The sequence below is a fragment of the Pelodiscus sinensis genome, chromosome 1 (assembly GCF_052426305.1).
Source record: "Pelodiscus sinensis isolate ZL-2025 chromosome 1, ASM5242630v1, whole genome shotgun sequence".
Classification (NCBI taxonomy): domain Eukaryota; kingdom Metazoa; phylum Chordata; order Testudines; family Trionychidae; genus Pelodiscus; species Pelodiscus sinensis.
This window is the reverse complement of record NC_143052.1, coordinates 253,371,924-253,392,006: the sequence shown is the minus strand read 5'-3', so window position 1 is coordinate 253,392,006 and position 20,083 is coordinate 253,371,924. Positions and strand designations below refer to the sequence as shown.

General features: G+C 42.4%; 1 protein-coding gene across 2 annotated transcripts in view; it reads left to right on the top strand.

The window, feature by feature from the left end:
- The window catches only part of CLYBL (citramalyl-CoA lyase), a 260,497-nt gene that overhangs the window by 147,942 nt on the left and 92,472 nt on the right, over positions 1 to 20,083 (top strand). For both annotated transcript variants that reach the window (XM_075918756.2, XM_075918755.2), the window contains exon 2: positions 6,140 to 6,329. In XM_075918756.2, the coding sequence (XP_075774871.1) occupies positions 6,140 to 6,329 (190 nt within the window). The remainder of the gene's footprint in view (positions 1 to 6,139; positions 6,330 to 20,083) is intronic.

The window sequence follows — 20,083 nt, the reverse complement described above, 5'->3', positions numbered from 1 at the left end:
CTGATTGGTCACATTAGTAAAATGGAGCACTAATGAGAAAGTCCTGGACTCTAGAGATTTCCTCCCTTCTAATGAAAAAGGCACATTTTATTCAGGCTATGCCATTTTAAAAATCTTTGTTTTCACTCATCTGTAACTGTTGAGGCTGATTTTTTTTTCCATGTAGGGGTATGTCTACACTATAGCGCTAATTCGAACTAACTAAGTTCGAATTAGTTAATTCGAACTAAGCTAATGCGAACTAACGGATCCAGACTAAAAAACTAGTTCAAATTAGCATTTTGCTAATTCGAACTAGCATGTCCACATTGAGTGGACCCTAAACCAGGGTTAAGGATGGCCGGAAGCAGTGCCGGCAGGGCATCAGATGAGGACTTAGAGCGTGGAGCTGCTGTCTCAGGCTAGCCGAGGTCTGTGCTTAAAGGGACCCGACCCCCACCCCTGACAGAGAGTTCTCAGAGGTGCCCCGCTTGCAAAGCAGTCCTGTCTTGGAGTGCCCTGAGTGCCCACACTGGGCATATCACAGCACTCAGCCATCAGACCGGCTGCACTTGCCGCAGGCTACCATCTGGGGAGAGGAGGCAATTGGCGGGCTGCAGGAGAGCTTCCACCCCCAGAAGCCCGCAGAGCCAGCCCAGTCCTCTCCATCGGGGGCTCGTACCCCATTCCTCCCTCACCTCCTTCCACTTACCCTTCCCTAGCCCCCCTTCCTGATGTACAAAATAAAGAAAACGTGGTCAAAAATAGAATCTCTCTTTATAGAATCTCTCTTTATCGGGGAGACTGGGAAAAGGAGGTGGGAGAGGGGAATAGAGAGGGTGGGAGAGGGGAGGGCAACTAAAATGATCATGGGTTGGGAACAGGTCCCATATGAAGAGAGGCTAAAGAGACTGGGACTTTTCAGCTTAGAAAAGAGGAGACTGAGGGGGGATAGGATAGAGGTCTATAAAAGCATGAGTGGGGTGGAGAGGGTGCATAAAGAAAAGTTCTTCATTAGTTCCCATAATAGAAGGACTAGAGGACACCAAAGGAAAGGAATGGGTAGCAGGCTTCAAACTAGTAACAGAAAGTTCTTCTTCACAAAGCAAAGAGTCAACCTGTGGAACTCCTTGCTGCAGGAGGCTGTGAAGGCTAGAACTAGAACAGAGTTTAAAGAAAAGTGAGATGAAGTCATGGAGGTTGGGTCCATGGAGTGTTATTAGCCAGGGGGTAGGAGCGGTGTCCCTGCCCAAAGTTTGTGGAAGGCTGGAGAGGGATGGCACGAGACAAATGGCTTGGTCATTGTCTTCGGTCCATCCCCTCCAGGGTACCTAGTGTTGGCCACTGTCGGCAGATAGGCTACTGGGCTAGATGGACCTTTGGTCTGACCCAGTATGGCCATTGTAAGCTCAGGGTCGGGGGTCTCAGTGGACCACCTTGATTTTCATGCACACCTGCTCCTGGGTGGCCAGGCTGGCAGCTTTCCTGCCCTAGACGGCCACTTTCCTGTGCCTAGTGCGGAGGTCGTGGACAAGGTCCACGATGTCCACACCAGACCAGGCGGGTGCCCGCCTCTTGCGGTCCCGGGCAAGCTCCTGGGAGCCGCCAACCTGGTCCCGGGAAGAGGGGGAGGGCTGGGGGGCATCGGGTGGCTGGCTCGAGCCGTGCCAGGTGCAGGGTCTGCTGGCTGGGTGCTGGCAGGCTTGCACCTGGCACGGGCACCATAGCCAGCCTGTGGCCCTTTAAGGGGTCCGGGGCCAGGATGGGGGGCAATAGAGTTTCCCTGGTGTTGGCCAGAGTGGCCACCAGGGAAAGCTAAGGAGGGCTAGCCTCCCACTAGTTCGAATTAAGGGGCTACACACCCCTTAATTCGAACTAGTAAGTTCGAACTAGGCTTAGTCCTCATAAAATGAGGTTTACCTAGTTCGAACTAAGCGCTCCACTAGTTCGAATTAAGTTCGAACTAGCGGAGCGCTAGTGTAGCGCCTATCAAAGTTAATTCGAAGTAACATGTGTTAGTTCGAATTAACTTTGTTGTGTAGACATACCGTAGGTGTCCTCCTCAGGCTAGTTAATTTGGAAAGGTTTGGCCATTTCCATGAACAGTGATAAGGGGAAAATATGTTGTTTTGCACACGTTAAAAGATTTGTACAACTGTTTCATTGAGAAGCTGTACTGCTTCCAGGCTTTGGTACAGGGACCTGAAATTTGGTAGGAGACTCACTCTAGTGCAGCGTTTCTCAAACTATGGGGATGGTCTCCCATGGAAGGTGTGGGAATGTGTCAAAGGAAGTGTGAGCTGGTTGGGTGTGTTTTTTTAAGAGCTCTAGCTCTCAGCTACAGGTGCCTGGGCCTCATGTAGATGGGCTATGTACTCTTGGGAGACAGGGGTAAAGGGAGCACCTGGTCTTGGGCTCTATTCCCCTTCCAGTTCCTTAGAGGGAGGCAGCCCTGGCCAGGGCTCTTGCCTTTCTCCTTCCCAAAAACCATTTAGCTGAAGGCAGCAGAGCTGTGGCTGTCAGCCCCTGGGTGGCAGCAGTAGTGCAGAAGTAAAACTGGTAAAGGGGCACTAAGTCAACTGTGAAAACTAATATTGGTGAATATCACTTTGTCACCCTTTCTTCTGTGCTATTGCTGGCACCACACTGTCTTAAGAGCTGGGCAGCCAGCCAGCAGCTACTGCCTTTAAGCATTGTTCTCTGCTCTGTCTAGATGGCAATGTGATGGGTTCTGCCCCTCCTCCACCCTCGTGCCGCATAAAACTTGGGTACCACGGCAACCTCTGACCCACCAGCCTAGGATGCCACTCATCCTGTAATGCTGTGACACATTCTCAGTCTCACACTTTCACCAGCTCAGAGGTAGGGACACGCCCAGCTGTAATAATATATAGACAGGCTCTCTGACCAGCCCCTGCATGGGAAGACTGTGGAGTTTGGGCACTAACTGGCTTCATTGGTGTATACCCTATCTGGAAAGTAATTCCAAAATTATCCTGTCTTGCACTGCACAGAGAACGGTACAGCTTAAGCTGTATTCACCCACTCCCTCAACTACTAAAGATAGATTTTAATTGATTATAAGAGATATCAAACAAATCAAAGCAGGTCTCTTTAGTCAATAAAAGAAAACATCAATCTAAGTTGAACATATTGAAACATACTGAAATTGAAGATGACTAGCAAATTCACACCTTACATGTTGTTTTAGGCAATTTGCAGAGATTCTTGAGTGTAAGTTGCTCTGGTCTTGCAGTGTAAAATCCCAGGTATACCTTTCACAGACTAGAGACCCTTCTAGCCTTGGTTCAATTCTTCTCCCCCCGTTTATTCATTGTTTTTCAGGTGTTTCCTTTTTGTGGAGAGTCACTGGAGAAGAACCATATGATGTCTTTTCTATGTCTTAAATAGCTTTTGCATATGTCAGGAACTCTTTGTCTCCCAGTTTTAGTTCCCATGCCTTACAGTGGAAAAATACTAGTATTCTGTGATGGAGTCCAGTATCAGATGACTTGGTCACATGTCTCTGTAGGGCCATAGCAGCCATAACTTGTAGGCTGTTTGTAGCATGCTCAGCAAAGCTTCCCAGTGGGAGATTAGCATCTTTTAAAACCGATTGTTCTCCTTCCCAGCCAGCTATCTAGACTGATTGAATTATGCCTAGTGCGTGTTCCCCAGATGTAAACACGTTTGTAATAAATGCATAGATAATATTCCTAACTTCATATACAAAAAAATTATATATGCATACACAGGGCTCGCCAAGCCGCGGCGAGCCCCGCTCGCCAGCCGTGCTGTCTGGCGTTCTGCGCATGTGCAGATCGTTCTGCGTATGTGCAGATCGCCCGAACCTGGCTCTTCCCAGATGTAATCTACTTGCCCTGGGCAAGTAGATTACATAGATTGTCGAGCCCCTGGGTGTATGATGGACTCGGCACAAGGTTGGAGTGTGTGGGGGTGCAGGAGTATTATAGCAGAGGGGTAGTGATGTGGGGGTGTCAGAGTATGGATTGGGGTATAGGAGAGGCTCAGGCAGTGGGGTTGTGTGTATGATGTACTCAAGGCTTGGATGTGGGAGGGTGCAGGAGTGTTATGCTGCTGAGGCCAGATGGGGGTTGGGCCCCAATTGGTGGCTTGTTAGCTAGGCTTCATTTTAAATAAAGTAAAATATGTCCAACACAAAATCAACATTATCTTTATTCATGGCAGGGGTGGGGACACAGGCATGGCATCAGCGGGTTCTTCTCAGGCAAGATGGCGGCCAGGTCTGCTTTTTGTTCCCCGCGCTGCTTTAAGGATCCCTGTCCCAGGCATGGCTTCCCACTGCTCCGTTGGCCAGATTCTGGGCAATGAAACAGCGGAAAAGGCCTCCAGACAGCGTGTCTGGTCCTCCAGCCAGGAGAGGGAGCGTATGCACAGATCTGGTTCTGGTTCTGGCATCTTCCCCGATCGCACAGCGAGACTTGGGGCTTTCTCCAGTCTCCTACCCCCTGCAGGAAGCCAGCTCTGTCTCCAATCTTGTGGGGGGCACAAGGCTGTATCGCGGGGGGAGCAATGCAAGGCTGTGCTTGAGCTGCGAGCCATATATGGTTGCTGACCCCTGCCCTAAGGCTTAGTGTTATGGATGTTCCTTGTGGTGTCCACTCAAGTTTACTAAGTCTTAAGCCTCTGAAAATTGCAGGTTGCATACAGTGAATAGATGTTTGTTATGGCTCTCAGTGTTTTGTTCTGAAGATGTCATCTGCTGTGACCATGTTTCACATAGAACTTATGTGCTAACAGGATTGCACATGCTCCTTCCTAGGCTGCAGTGCCTGAGTAGAGCTTTTCTTGCAATTCCATCAGGGGCCACAAGTGGGAGCAGAGAGAATGTCTCTATTATTTATTGTTTTGATTTAATTACTGTTGTGTTCTGGCTGCCTCCACTGATGGCGCCCAGGCAAAATGGAGAAGGAAAAATCAAACTAATTAGTGGAATAAGAGCAGGCTAAAGGGTGCACCCTGAGGGGGTTAGGATTGAGTAGAACTAGGACAGAGTAGGAGTGAGAAGCACAGAGTAAGAATAAAAGGAAGCAGCCTGGCTGGAGACACTCTAAAGCTGGGGTCTCCACCCTTTTTAAGCGCGAGATCACTTTTTGAATTTAAGTGCAAGCCAAGATCTACCTCAAATCCAAATATCCTTGCCCCACCTCCTTTGTGCTCCTTGCCCCTCTGAGACCCCATCCCTGCTCACTCCATCCTCCTTCCCTCCCTCATCCTCACTCACTTTCACCAGTCTGGGGCAGCAGGTTGGGGTGCAGACTCTGGTCTTGGATTAAGGGATCTGGAGTGCGAAAGTGGCTCTGAGCTGAGCTTGAGGCAGACAGTTGGGTTGCGGGAGGGGGTTCTAGGTGCAGGCTCTGGAAGTGTATTTGAATGCGTGGAGGCTCAGGGCTAAGGCAGGGGCTTGAGGCATAGAAGGCAGTTCACGACTTGGGTAGGGGTTCAGGATGTGAACTCCAGTTGGGCACTGCTTACCTCAGGTGGCTCCTGATGGTGTAGTGGGGCTAAGGCAGGATCACCCCTGCTCTAGCGCTGCACTACTCCCAAAAGAAGCCAGCAAACTTGCTGTATTCCTAGTCCTGTTGTACCCCCTCTCTGCTCTGTGGAGATAGGATACAGGGTGGGAAAAGGGGGCACCGTGACATTAGCTCCCTCCTCTCCTTCCCCTGCTATGCACAGCAAGCAAGCAGGAGACTCCTGGGGGAACAGCTCCAAGGCAAAGGGCCAGAGATATGCAGCAGTGGGAGGAGGAGCAGCTAGCACTTGATAGCCACGGGGACCAACCAGTTAGAATCACCTGTCAGAGGCTCCAAAATCTACCAGTAGATCCCAAACTACTGGTTGGTGATCACTGCTCTAAAAGATGGAGTAAAGGGGGCAGGTCACCCTAACTCCAGCATTTCCTAACTTTTGAATATTTTACTTTGCAACCTTAATGTTCTTTCAGTGTAGTTTTTTAATGTATTTCTTTGTAAGATCGGTTTCTCATGACATAGATTCTGGTTTCAGTAGCTGAGGAGTTGTACCTCAGTAAGAATATCCTCTTCTAAAAAAACACATTAAATATTTTTTAAGTTGTAATCAGGAATGTAACTTAAATTCCTGTTTTTTTTTTCAGGAAAAGTTTCCCGCTATCAGCTGATATTCCTAAACTTGGTTTGCACTCCAAGCCTTCTCACAAGTATGTACCTAGGAGAGCTGTGCTATATGTACCTGCAGATGATGAAAGAAAAATAAAGAAAATTTCATCTCTAAATGTAGATTGTGCTGTACTGGACTGTGAAGATGGTGTGGCTCTGAACAGAAAGGTAATAAATAAATAAATGTGAGTGTCATGATGTCAGTGTTGATCAGAACATGTACAGGAAGACACTATTCTGGTTCTGGGGACTTTAAATGTTGGAGACAAAGACAGTGGGTTTAAGGCTTGCATTCACTTATCCTGAAATCAGTGCTCTGGAAATTAATCTCCCAGGGTTCAATTTAGTGGGTCTGATAAGGACCCACTAAATTGACTGCTGATGATGTCCCCATTGATCCAGTTACTCCACCAAGTTACAAGGAGTAAGGAAAGTCGATGGGGGAGCTGAGAAATTTTGTTGAGGGCAGGGGCAGTATGTGAAGCCTCCCTTCCTCTCCTCTCCCCACCCAAACCCAGAGTAGAGCCACGTGGTACATCCAGCCCACAAGCCTGGGACTGCAGCAGCCAGCCTGCCTCAGGTTCCTGGCAGAGCTGCTGGCTAGGAGCCATCTAGTTTAGCACCTCCTAGCCAGAGCCTGCCTCTAGCATCCCACCTGTCTCTCCCCTTCAACTCCCTGCCCCAGGCCACCATCCAAACCCTCTGTACCTCCTTCCCCCTTCTCCCAATCAGAACTCCCTCCCAGACCATGCACCCTCTCCAACACCCCTCCTCAAAGCCAGAATGCTCTCCTGCACCCATACCCCCTCCTGGACCCTGCGCTCCATTCCCCTACCCCAAGCCATCACTCCTCCCTCACCCAAACTCCCTCTCAGATCCCACACCCCCTCCTGCACCCTAGTCCCCCACCCCAAACTTCCTTCTGCACCCAACCTCCATCCCAGACCCTACACCCCTTCCATAGAAGTGTGGCCCTTCACCACTTGCCAAAATCTTGGCATAGCCCCCCCATTAAAAAAGTGACCAGATGTAGCTTTTTATAGCTTTCCTCATGTTGAATATTTTTATCTTGTTATCTCATTCATGTCATCTCTAAGGCAAACAATACACAGTAACTAAAGTATCTCTACATAATTTTTTCTAAATCTCTGACTGTTTCTTATCTGAATATTTTAACATCAGATGCAGTTGATTCTGCTACCCAAGTCTGTTTATTCTCCTGTGATGGTATAAACATAAACTTTGAATTGATTGGGTTTGTAAACAATGTATTGTGTGTGTATGGCTAAATATTGTAGGATTCATCTCTGGAAATTGTGCAGAATACAGAACAAAGAACACTGAAAGACACAGTTGGTGAATTGTAGATGCTGTTAAAGTCTGTCTGCTGAAGTTAGACATTTTTAAATTAGCAGGTTCAGATAGCTTGTATCCAAGAGTTTTAAAAAAGCTGGCTGAGGACTGCTCTGGATGGTAGTGTTGATTTTCAACAAGCCTGTGAACATTGTGGAAATTCCAGAAGATTATAAGAAAGCTAATGTTGTGCCAGTATTTGAAAAGGATAAATATTATGATACAAGTAATTATAGTCCTGTCTTTTTATATACATCCTAGGCAAGATAGTGGAGCAGCTGATCTGAGACTCAATTAATAAAAAATTAAAGGAAGGTTATATAGTATAATGAATGTGAATCAGCATTAGCCTATAGAAAATAGATCAAAGTAACCAGATAACTTTAAAAAAATCAGATTGTAAAATTGGTTGATGATGATGGTAATAATTTTGATTGAATATACTTAGACTTTGGTTAGATGTTTGATTGGAACTTCAGTACATTTTATTGTTAAAAAACCAGAACAATCTAAAATCGACATGGACCATGTTAAATGGATTAAAAACTGGCTGTTCTCTGGTAGGTCTCAAAATGTTGTTTGCACTATTTCTGTAACTATGTTGGTCCTGGGATATATGAGAGTTCAGGTAGATCTTTCACTGGGTCAATTTCAGTTAGTGAAAGAGACAAGCTTTGAAGCTTCACAGAGCTCTTCAGTCTAGGAAAGGTAATTAGAGTCTCCCAGCTAAATGCAAAGTGAAACAGACTGTTAAACATATGGACTACATCTACACTGCAGGCTTTTTGCGCAAGAACAAATGTTCTTGCGGAAAAACATGTGGAGCGTCTACACTGCATGTGCGTTCTTGTGCAAGTAAATTTACAGTAAGGCGTCAGAACAGAAGGCTTCTTGCGCAAGAGTTATTCCTCTCCCCATGAGGAATAAGCCCTCTTGCTCAAGAGCTCTTCCACAAGAAGGCAGTGTGGACGGGCATCGGGGTTTCTTGTGCAAGAAGCCCCTATGGATAAAATGGCCATCAGAGCTTTCTTGCGCAAGAGAGCATCTACACTGCCATGGACGCTCTTGCGCAAAAGCACATGGCAGTGTGGACATGCTCTTGCGTAAGAACTTTTGTGCAAGAACTCTTGCGCAAAACAGTTCTTGCGCAAGAAGCCTGGAGTGTAGACATAGCCAAGGAGTTAATGCATATTGCAAGAAACCATTCAAAATGAAATGGCTAATTAATACCTCTGCAGTCATAGGGCAAAGGAGAGTTTGTCTGCAATGATACTTAAGAACGCTACAACAGCACATCTGGGTCATTCTTCTCCCACCTCTCTAGTTCTCTCATCACTTTAGTCTCCTCAAACTGGGACTCTTAAGTGTAGACATACCCTCTTACCCTGGGTCCTCAGAAGGAGATCTCTCCAGCTCTGATTTAGCAGGCTCCTCTAGAAGACACTGCCTGTGGGCTACTGTCATGTAATTTTGGGTCATCTTCCCCAGTTGCCAGCCCAGATCTCAAAACGGTGCTGGGCCATGCACATGTGCTTTGGGATCAGTTCCACCTTACAAGGCTAAATATTATCAAATAAAGGTTTCCCCTTAATATCTTTTTGGTGAGATGTGAAGTTGTGCCTCTGACTAGAGTTGCTAGGACACCTTCTGAAATAATAAAGGTGCTACTTCTAATTGCTTTACTTAATTTCAGCTCAGACATGTACATTTGACTTGGTTACATTCAAGCGTTATTTTGCACTGACTCTCCTGAAACTGTTCTCTGTAGGATTGTATTGCTGCTGTTTTTCATATTACAGGTGAAAAAACAATCCCCTATGAGTTTGCAGGCATTTGTGGAAGTGCTTCAGGATCCTTTGGGGTGTACAGCCCTCTCTGTTAATAAGTGTTACTGTTGTCTCTGTCTAACCGCATACCAGTTAACCAATAACATGTACTAGCATTCAGAGTTACACTTTAACAATATCTTGGGCTGGATTGAGCCTCAAAGCTGCTCCCAGAAAGAGTCCCAGTCCCTTCTTACTCTGGAAGGGATTAGGTTATTTTACCTACTTTTGGAGTATTGTTACTTCTCCACCTTTCACCTGGCTATCTATGCTGGCTAGAGTGTTAAGGCTGGGGCAGAAGGCAAATCATTTGCACATGGGAGGGCAGTTGTTGCTCTGCTGTGTCCTGAAAAAATCAATTCGTTCTTTTGAACTGTTTAAAAAATAGGATTAAAACCCCTCCTTTTCACTAACTGTTCCATTATGAGCAGTGTCTACAGCAGAAATAACTCTGGGTTTGTTACAATTAAGAGCAGATCAACCGCCTACATGCTGATTTATAGTCATTTCACCCATAGGTATGCCTTCTACATCATTCTCAGAATCTGATCATGGGATCAGAATGAACAGTACACTGGAAAGACAGCAACCTTTCGATGCACTTTTGCCTAATCTGAGGCTCTCTGACTTTTTTCATTCCTTATCACTGATTAAAAGAGGCTCTTACATGTAGAGTAATACTGTGACTAAGTATAGTGTAGGAGATGAATTCATAAAATGGATCAATATGGCATATGAAAAAAATCCCTTACTAGATTATTAAAAGCTTTTGCAGCATCATAGAAAAAGCTTCAGTAGGTTTCCATAAATCTCTGGCTATTCCAAATATAATCAACAGCTTTTTCTGTTTTATGTATGATACTCTGTTTTTAATAAAGCCGGCTTAGTCAGTATTTATCAATGTGGCAGGTATTTCTCTAGGATCATAGTAAGAATTTTTTATAGTCACAGTTATGAGAGACATTGACAACTAGAGTGTTTTACAAGATCTTTGCTTTATTTATAATAAATTAGTGCACAGCTAATTGCCTTCCTATTACAGGGAAAAAGCTTGCTGACAAGTGTATAAGCAAATGATTAAATCTACACAAGCACTTGGGGGGTTATTTCTCTTCAAAAGATGTTCAAAATTAGAATGGGAATGCTGCTTTCCCAGGTGTCTTGCCATTATTAAAAGACTGAATAGCCTGAGAAATTTCTTCAGTAGGAATTGGAGGGTCCAAGAGTCCTTCTAGTTTAGTGTAGGGAGGTTGAACTGAAAGGAAAAGCTCTGCAAGATCTTTTTGATCTTTGAAGCATTCTGATGAATATAGATTTTTATAAAAGTTGTAAAGTGTTTTTATTCCCCTATTAATCCCTCCACAGTCCTAGAAAATCCATCTCTCCTGAATGGCAATCAAAGTTTTTTGTTCGTATTGTTTTACAGTACAAGCCTTCATCTGATGATTCACGGTAGCTCTAGTAAAGTCACAATATTCAGCAATTTTCTTCTTAATGAGATCAATAAAACTTATCTTTTAGCAAAGAGACTCTGAATTGCCATTTATTGCTTTTCCTTCAGTTCAAATGTATCCAATTAAGTTTGACTTGGACATGATCTAATGTAACTGACAAAAGGGTATCTAGACATGGTTGAGGGAAAATATCTTGGCTTAAATTAACAAAAATTGCATGCTAGAATAGATTAATCAAACTGGGAAATCATTTTGTTTTGTTTTTTAACTTAGCTAATGTTCATATAGCACTTCAAATATTCCAAGTACTGGCTCAGTCCCTGAGCCAGCAATACGCTGTGATAGAGTGCAGTGGTCTGCCCAGACACAGTACATTATAGGGGTGAAGCATGAACATCCAGAATTGTCAATTTGAAGTCAAGAGGAATCATGTGCATGCAGCACTTCCAAAAATGAGGCCCAAACAGTATACGTTGTACACTCCTACAAATAAAAAAACAATAGCCATACTGTGGTGAGGCAAAAACACTGAAGTACACCGTCAAAACTATAATGAACAATACAATGTATTGTACAGGTTGGCTGGTGTCTAAATACAGCAAAAGCTCTGTGGCCATTCAATATGTTCATACCTACAGTTGCAATCCTTTCCTCATCTGCTGCTCCTCACTTTGCTCCTATCTTGCTCTGGCTCTGCTCTTAGGCTTATCCTGGTCTGTTCCTCACACCTTGCTCCTGACCATTCTCTGCCACCTCACATTGCTCCTAGTACTGGCTTCCTTACCCTGTCCCTGGTTCCTGGCTCCAAGAATGACTATTGGCATGTCTTCTGGTTCCTGATCCTGGCTCTGACCATTAGTTTATAGTTCCAGCTCTAACTCCTGGTATAGTTACTGCTTCCTGACTCCAGTCTTAACCCTTGATTTGATCTACTACCCAGTTCTTCCTCTGCCCACTAAGCATGACAGTCCACAACCTAATTTCTAAGAACCAATGAAGTTCTGGAGAGTTCTCAAGGAGAATCTTCTTCCAATGACAGATCGCTACTTAAATGATAGGACATAGTAATACTCTTTTGATCTCCATTATTGATGAGGTGGCCTGTAAGCACTCTCTGTTTATTATCTTCATTCTCATAGATCATCCTGGTTTATGGATGATCTTTGACAAATGAAATAAGATGAGAGACTGTTACACTCTTGAAGTGCTGTTGTCTTGGACCACATAGACTGAATTTGGTGTTTAGCACTCTGAAAAAATCATATGTGCTATCGTATGTGCTTTGCAAGAGCTGTGGGGAAGTGTCCCCAGAATAATGGTATGGGAAAGAGCTGTTTCAAAGGCAGCTGGCTGGCAGTATGCCTGTATGAATTATTTTAGTGCCACTAGGGTTTTCTTGTATTGCTAATTATGTGTTAGGATTCCTAGAGCCTTGATTGGCATCTTTTATTATTTATATCAAAATAAATAAATATCAAAAGGTATAAACGCATGTTTCCCATTAAAGTGTATTGCTTATCAATTGAGATGTCCAGAGACATTTAAGATATATATGAGTATGATATATTTGTTTTTATTGTTATTAAGTATGAACTTTTAGCTTATTCATTAATGTTTGTACAGTGCTTCAGAAATGTCAAGCACTGCGAAGGTATAATTATTTTCTCAATTATAAATGTATAGCTTTGGTACAGCACTCTTCATCTGTCTCTCTCTTTAAAAGTATTTGTGTTTGTTGACTTAGACCAATATTCACTGAAAATTTCTAAGCGTTTTTTCCTTTGTTTCAGAGGGAGATAGAAGATCTCTATAAAGATTTGTGTTTTGATTAGTCAGTTGCACTGGATTTACATAGCACAAGTTTAAATATTAAATTAAAGGCTTCTTTTAGTTCTATGTAACAGTCCACCAGAGATTGCTTCTAAGCACAATAGCACTCAACCTGCCATCATCCAATTTGTGTCTTTTGTCTTTCAGACTATCTAAAAAAAATACAGAGATTCAACAACAAAGCTTGAGGAAAAACATAAAACCCGCTAGACAGTCCTTTAACATAGATAGTATTTCTGTAATCTGTTTCATAAAGCAATGTTTCTGATATCAATAACTCACAGAGATCATAAAAAATAACTTAGCTAGTTAGCTCTATGAGTGGCACAGAGCACCTTTTTATGAGATATAGTTGGGAGTTCATTTTTGTGTTTTGCTTTCTTGTTAATAGCATAGGTTGAAGCTTTCTAGTCCAGCACCCTAGAGACCTGATTAGTGCTAAACCAGAGAATTTTCTGTACCATGAGAAGGTAACCATGGCATGGGAGCTCAAATGCCAGGCCCCTGGTCACCTATCCCTCCACTTTTGTGCCCTGGCCCAGAGCTCCACAGCCACACCCAGCTGTGGTCCCGGCCTGGGGCAGTGAGGAGCACAGGCAACGTGGCCGCACCCACAATCAGCAGACATCCAGCTAACTAAAATCAGGCTGAACCACAAATGTTACTGGACCAGAGAGTGCGCTGCACTAGAGAGGTTCAACCTCTAATATGTTGATGTACAGCAGTCATTAAGCTAGCCTTCATCTCCAGTTAACAGAAATCCACATTACTTCACTTGTCCAATATACCATATTACATATTTAAGACCTGATCCAGGAAATTTTTGCATGAGTAAGAAATACTGGATCTGCCCTGATAATATATATTATTATATGTCAGAATGAAAATCTTGCCTCCCTCTAAGGCAGCTTTATAGTCATCTTTGGTAGCAAATATATTTTGTGTGTAGAATTGCTTAGTCATATCTCCCTTTCGCTAAGTAAATTTCAAATGTGATTCTTTTTTAACTGTGCTGTTGATTCCTCAGGTGTTCTGTGACAGCAAGGAATTCTGGCTTTGAGCTGTATACAGAAAATTTGTCTTTAGAACTTGACAGCCCCAGTATTCCTAAACTTTTATGTATGTCTATCAGTTCTCATTGCATTTATACTCTCGTGTTATGCCACTAGCTTTTCACTAAAACGTTTTAAATTAAACTCAATGATTGCACATGACAAACCATTCCCAAGATAGAGTAGAACCCCTCAGAAACCAGCCTTTTATTTCCATCTCCAACTAAGCCCACACTATGATATCTTCAATGTAGAGTGAAGTAACTTATCTCTCTTCAACAGAAGACAACACATTGGGTTACTTACTAGTGCTTAAAGCTCTAGATCTCACATAAGCTAACAGAATTTTTCCCTGTCTGAATCATGAAAAGACCTTACACTAAACAACAGCTTATAAAGCAAAACAGACAATTGTGTTGAACAGACTGAATCTTAGGTGCCCAAAATAACTGTGTAGCTATAGCTAGTTTACTAGAACTAATGAATGCCCAGAAATATGCATATATTGCACATTAAAATACCAGTTTAAACTTAACTTTGCAAAATGGCATGTGTGCATCTGGTCTCTGTCTTACAACAAAAAGATACACCAAATGGTATCCAGAATGTTAGGAAAGTCCATGCAGAGTAGGAGAGTGCTTCCTGAACATAGCGCTAAAACCACATGGCTGCTTAGAACTGAATTACAATACTAGTGCTGGCTCTAGAAACACAGAAATACCTAGAATGCTCCAACGCCAGCACTTGCTAAAAGATTTCAGTTCAGGCTAACTAAAGAAATGTTTTACAAGAAAACATCAAACATTCAAGTTTCTGTCCTGCTTTAAACTACTTTCGTGAGTTAAAAACAGAATAAACTAAACATTTTCAATCTACCACATTTTGACACCACTTTCAATACATTCATGCACACAATTGTTCTCCCACATGCATGTACACACATGTTCAGTGTATTTCTGTTCCCATGTAAAAGTGCGTGAATTTTCAAAATCCAGCAAGTTACAATGATAGGCTTTTATATTATTGGAACCCTGTCCTCGAAAACTGCCAGCATTTTCTTTTGGCTAGCAATACTACCCAGGAAAATTATAACCTGTCTGCCTTCCTGCTTATTGATAAACAAAGTGGCCAGCCTAGCAATGTAGCTTCAGGGGGTAATGAGTTAGTCTGTTACAGAAAAAACAACTAATGGTCTGGTAGCTTTATAGACTAATGAAACATGTAGATGGTATGAGGGGCTTTGCACCCTTTGTGAAAGAATAAAGAGAACCCTACTGTTTTGTGTGTTTGACTGCAATTTACATCTTTAAAGAGGTTAGATTGCCCTGAAATACATGTAGATGGCATCATGAGCTTTGATACCATCTACATGTTTTGTTAGTTTTTAAAGTGCTACCAGACTATTCGTTGTTTTTTAAGTTTATCCTGAACAGACTAACTCGGCTACCCCTCTGATGCTTCTGAAATACATGTTCAACTTCTGAACAGATGGATCTACTCTGATATATTACATATTATCATATAAACTTTCTGTTTTTCTGTCCCCCCTGCCAGAAAATATTACATTGCTATCAAATATTTGTCTGAAATGGAATAAATTATGCCTATATGTGTTTTTCCTACATTTACTATCACTGAAACACCAGAACACGGTGGCTGCGTCTAGAATGGCATGATTTTCCGCAAATGCTTTTAACGGAAAAGTTTTTCTGGTAAAAGCATTTTTCGAAAAGAGCGTCTAGATTGGCACGGATGCTTTTGCGCAAAAGCACTTTTTGCGGAAAAATGTCTGTGCCAATCTAGACGCAGTTTTGCACAAGAAAGCCCCGATCGCCATTTTTGCCATCAGGGCTTTTTTGCGCAAAACGGTTCTCAGTTGTCTACACTGGCCCTCTTGCACAAAAGCATTTGCACAAGAGGGCTTTTTCCCTAACGGGAGAGTCATTGTATTTGTGGAAGAACACCGACAATCTTACATTAGATTGTCAGTGTTCTTGTGCAAATTCAAAGCAGCCAGTTTAGACAGCTGGCAAGTTTTTCCGCAAAAGCACATGCTTTTGCGGAAAATCATGCCAGTCTAGACGCAGCCCATGAGTTCTGTTAATGATAGTTCTAGACAGCTTCCCATTTGGGAGCAGCATAAGTATGATGATCGTGACTTCACATATTGGGAGTATTGTTTTGAAAAAGGAGGGAGTGGGAAAGCTTGCCTCATTCTCTGACCATACCTCTTTACAGGGTGGTATTAGATTGCCTCCAAACACCTATATTAGAGCACATGCCAAAACTGGGAAAACTTATTTGCATATACAGGGCATCCCCACTATAAGTCGCCCTGATATATACCCGTTCCACACTAAAGTCATTGATGTTTGTAGGAACTGATGCGTTATAAGTCCTCCCATTCCCCGCTATAAATCATGCAAAACACTCTCCCAATATGCTTAAATGGAAGTCAGCTGCAGGAAGAAAATTCCCTGCTTTAAGTTGTTTCGCTGTAAGTCCAAGTTTTTTTGAATGTATCTTGGACTTTTAGGGAGGGTAGACTGTATTGGATTCCAAATATGATCATACATAAAGAGAACGATGTTCTACACGGGTATGTCTACACTGCACATTTATTTCAGAATATCTGATTTCAAAATAGAGCATCTACACTACAGAGAAGCCTTGAAATTAGTCCGAGGCAGGCTTCCCTAATGTGGACACACTACCTTAATTTAGCGCCCCAGGAAGCACGAGGCAGTAATTACTTTGAATGGCTCTGGGGAGGAGCTATCTCAAAATAGCAGCAGTGGAGCTACTGCTATTTCAAAATAGCTATTTCAGAATAGGCATTATTCCTCATGGAATGAGGTTTACAGAAGTTGGAATAAGCTGCCCATTATTTCATATTTATTTTGAAAGAACAGAATTGCTGTGTAGATGCTCGCTTTGTTATTTCAGAATAATGGCTGTTATTCCGAAATAATGCTGCTGTGTAGACGTACCCCAGCTGTGCATTTTCTTTTAGCCTAAGCAGGTTAGATTACATTTTTAACTTTGGCGCCAATCAAAGTAGGCAATATTTTACTAGATGATGATTAGCAATTATTTTTAAATACATGAAATGTCAGTTGTTTTAATTGTATTTTCATTGTCAGAGGGAGAACTAATGCATGTAAACACGGATTAATCTATTTGAATAAACTTTCCGCATAATCCTTACAATATGTAAGCAACATTTGTTATGCCTCAGAGATAGCATACGATTGGACTCATGAGACCCCATTTATCTTGCTGAACAGTTTCCTTTATAACTTCAAAGGGAATTTTATATATTTATACTGGTAGCAGGGTGTTAAGTGTAGCTAGACAGAAATTGTACCTCAGCTATTTAGTTAATGCCAATAGGGATTAAATTAGATTTTATAGCTGTTAGTAGAAGTCTGTTTTGTAACTAACAAGTGGGTTTTTTAAATCCTGGAAAGCATAATCCTATTATAAAACTGGCAGCTGAATTAACATTATCTAGGAAGCAAGTCTTCACGGATTAACATTTTTGACATTAACAAAGAAAAACTAATGCTACAGGGATTTTAGATGCTTTTCCCAAATATAGGAAAAAGGGAATGTGAACAAATGATAGAGGAAAAATGAGAGAGGGAAATGGAATTACTAAATGAAATCCAGAAATGGCATTGTGCTGCTTGTAATATGAAGCAAATACAATGAATCTGAAAAGGCTCTGCAACTGCCACTTCATATGTTATCCTTGTGCATAAATGTATGTGTGTCTTGTGTGTTAATTCAGAACTTTCTAATGTTAGTAAGAGGTGAAAACTTATCCTGTGACGTTCTCTGACACCTCTGTTCTCACTAGATGCATGGGGAGTTGAGGGCTCTCAGCACCCAACAGTAGAGTCCATCACCTAGAAATGTTGATTATGCTCTCATGGATTAGTTTGGAGAACAGCTGTAAAAAAGCCTATGTAAGTCTGTTTTAACCCTTTTGAGACAATCAAAGTTTCACTGCAATTTAAAATTTTGAAATATCTTATTCTATATATTAATAAATTGGAGACATAGGTTAGAGATAAACTACTGCAATAATTAGTATCTATGTGTGTCAATTAAAAGCCTGTATCCTATAAAGTCTTAAAGTTAAAAGACCAAAATTTTCAGTGGCATTTATTAATATGCCTACAGTATGAAGTGTTATCCACAAATGCAGCAGAAATCTTGTGACAATGAAAATGATATTTTAAAAAGTAACTTACTAATTCTGTCTGCTATTTAATACTCACTAGTGCTGAATACACCTTATATTGAAAATATGGGAGTGATGGATGTTTTTGTTAAGCCATTGAGTATCCCAGTGTGAACTAGGTGTTTTCAGAAGCTTCAGCCTATTTAAGTTTTGTGCAGTCAAAATGATGTGTCTCCTCTCCTGACAAATTGAACATATACAAGTGCTCAATATACTAAGCGTAACAATATGCTCTTGAAAAAAACTTTTCTTTAAATTATATTTTCAGAAGGCCTCCATTTTGTACATAGAAACTGTGTTTGTGTACATGTGTAAATAAGTCTTCAAAGTCATTGGGACAACTTTCTTGTTTAAAATTAGACATGTATTTAAATGTTTGCTGGACTGAGGCCCAAATACTTAGTTTCACAATTATCTACTAGGTCAGCGTACTAAGTTTTCATATACCCAAAATGAAGGTCTGATTTCAAAATTTGGTCCTATTTGTCTGGTATAAGCTGTACCACAAGAAGGATATGCTAACCTATGAAATACAGAAATGGTATAAACTTAGTAATTTGCCTAGTCTCAAACTCTTCTTTTAGAATGGATATTTGAAGGTTTTAGTCTCAGAGAATGAAACTTTGACTCCACTGAAGTCACTGGCAAAAACCCCTTTCACTTCATTTAGGCCAAGATATCATGCGTAGTGCATGTTATGTTCATCCAGTGATGACCTCTTACTTTTTTTTTTTTTTATAATGGAGATTGCCTCTCTCCTAGAACTGGAAGGGACCTTGAAAGGTCATCGAGTCCAGTCCCCTGCCTTCACAGCAGGACCAAGTACCATCCCTGACAAAATTTTGCCCCAAATCTCTAAATGGCCTCCGCATTGAACTCACAACCCTGGGTTTAGCAGGCCAATGCTCAAACCACTGAGCTATCCCTCCCCTATACTGGAGGCCGTGATAGTCACCTGGCCGCTATAATGGTTCTGTCAAAAAGAACTGTGCTCCAACTCATCTTAGAAATGTTTTTCTCTTCTACATGTTGAGAATTATTGCCCTCTGAAAGGATGTTATTAACAAAGGTGCTTTAAAATGTGCTAATATTATTTATTGTCCTAGGTCTGTGAAGTGGGGAGCACCTCCTGAGAAATGAGAGATGAGGGCAGGGCTGCTGACAGGTTCTGCAGGCCCCTTAGCAAGATGTATGAGAGGAGCCAGCTCCACTCCCCCAGAAAGGATGGAGGCTCTAGTAGAAGGGGCAGGACCGAGGACTGTTAGCCCTCAGCACTGCACGAAATGCCACTCTGGTGCTCTCGTGGCAATTTAAGGGCCCAGGAGTCTGGCCACGACCACGGCTGCAATAGCAGCAGTGGCAGCTAGGAGTCCTGGATCCCTCTGAATTGCCAGGCCCTAGGCCAATTTGGCCCCCCAACTGCTATCAGCAGGCCTGGAGGAAGGAATTCGTCCCCTGGCAAGATTAGTCCCTTCATTGGTGAAGTAGTATATTTCATGTCCCTGGCCCTGGCAATGTGTATTTTTGTTCCAGGCTTCATAAAACCACCCCTGTCCTTTAGATTATTAAGGTAACTACCAGCCCCTATAGCAGTTGAGTTTGTTTCTGATTGTGCTGTATGTGTTGGTTAGGAGTCAAATTTGGCCTCTAAGTTTGGATTGCATTTAAATATTGAGCTAGATCTTCCGCTGGTGTAAATTGGTTTAGCTCCGTTGATTTCAGCTGAGGTTATGGCCCAGTGTATCTAAGCAATTCACAACATTCCTTGCCTGTGAAAGAGTGGTTTCTGAGATCGGTGTATGATGCCTGATACTGAAAGTAAAGATTTCTCTTGATGAGACCACGGAAGAAAAAGATGTTTGTCTTGTCGGGGTACTTCTTCAGGGCCAGAATACGTATCAGAGACAGCAAACTAGTTTTAAACCCATTTTATCCCAAACTGGCGTATAACTGTATCACTGTTGAAGTAGAATGTCCCTCATCAGTAAGGATCTGGGAAGAGACAGAGACATAATGCAGCTGCTTCCAAGGACAAGTCAGGAGTTCATTGCTTGAGGTTTCTGTCAGAAGGAGTTGCCTGCATGCAGTGGTGGATTGAGAGTTAATGAGGGCCTGTGCTCAGCTTCATTTTTGCGGCCAAGAAAAGGAACATTCACTC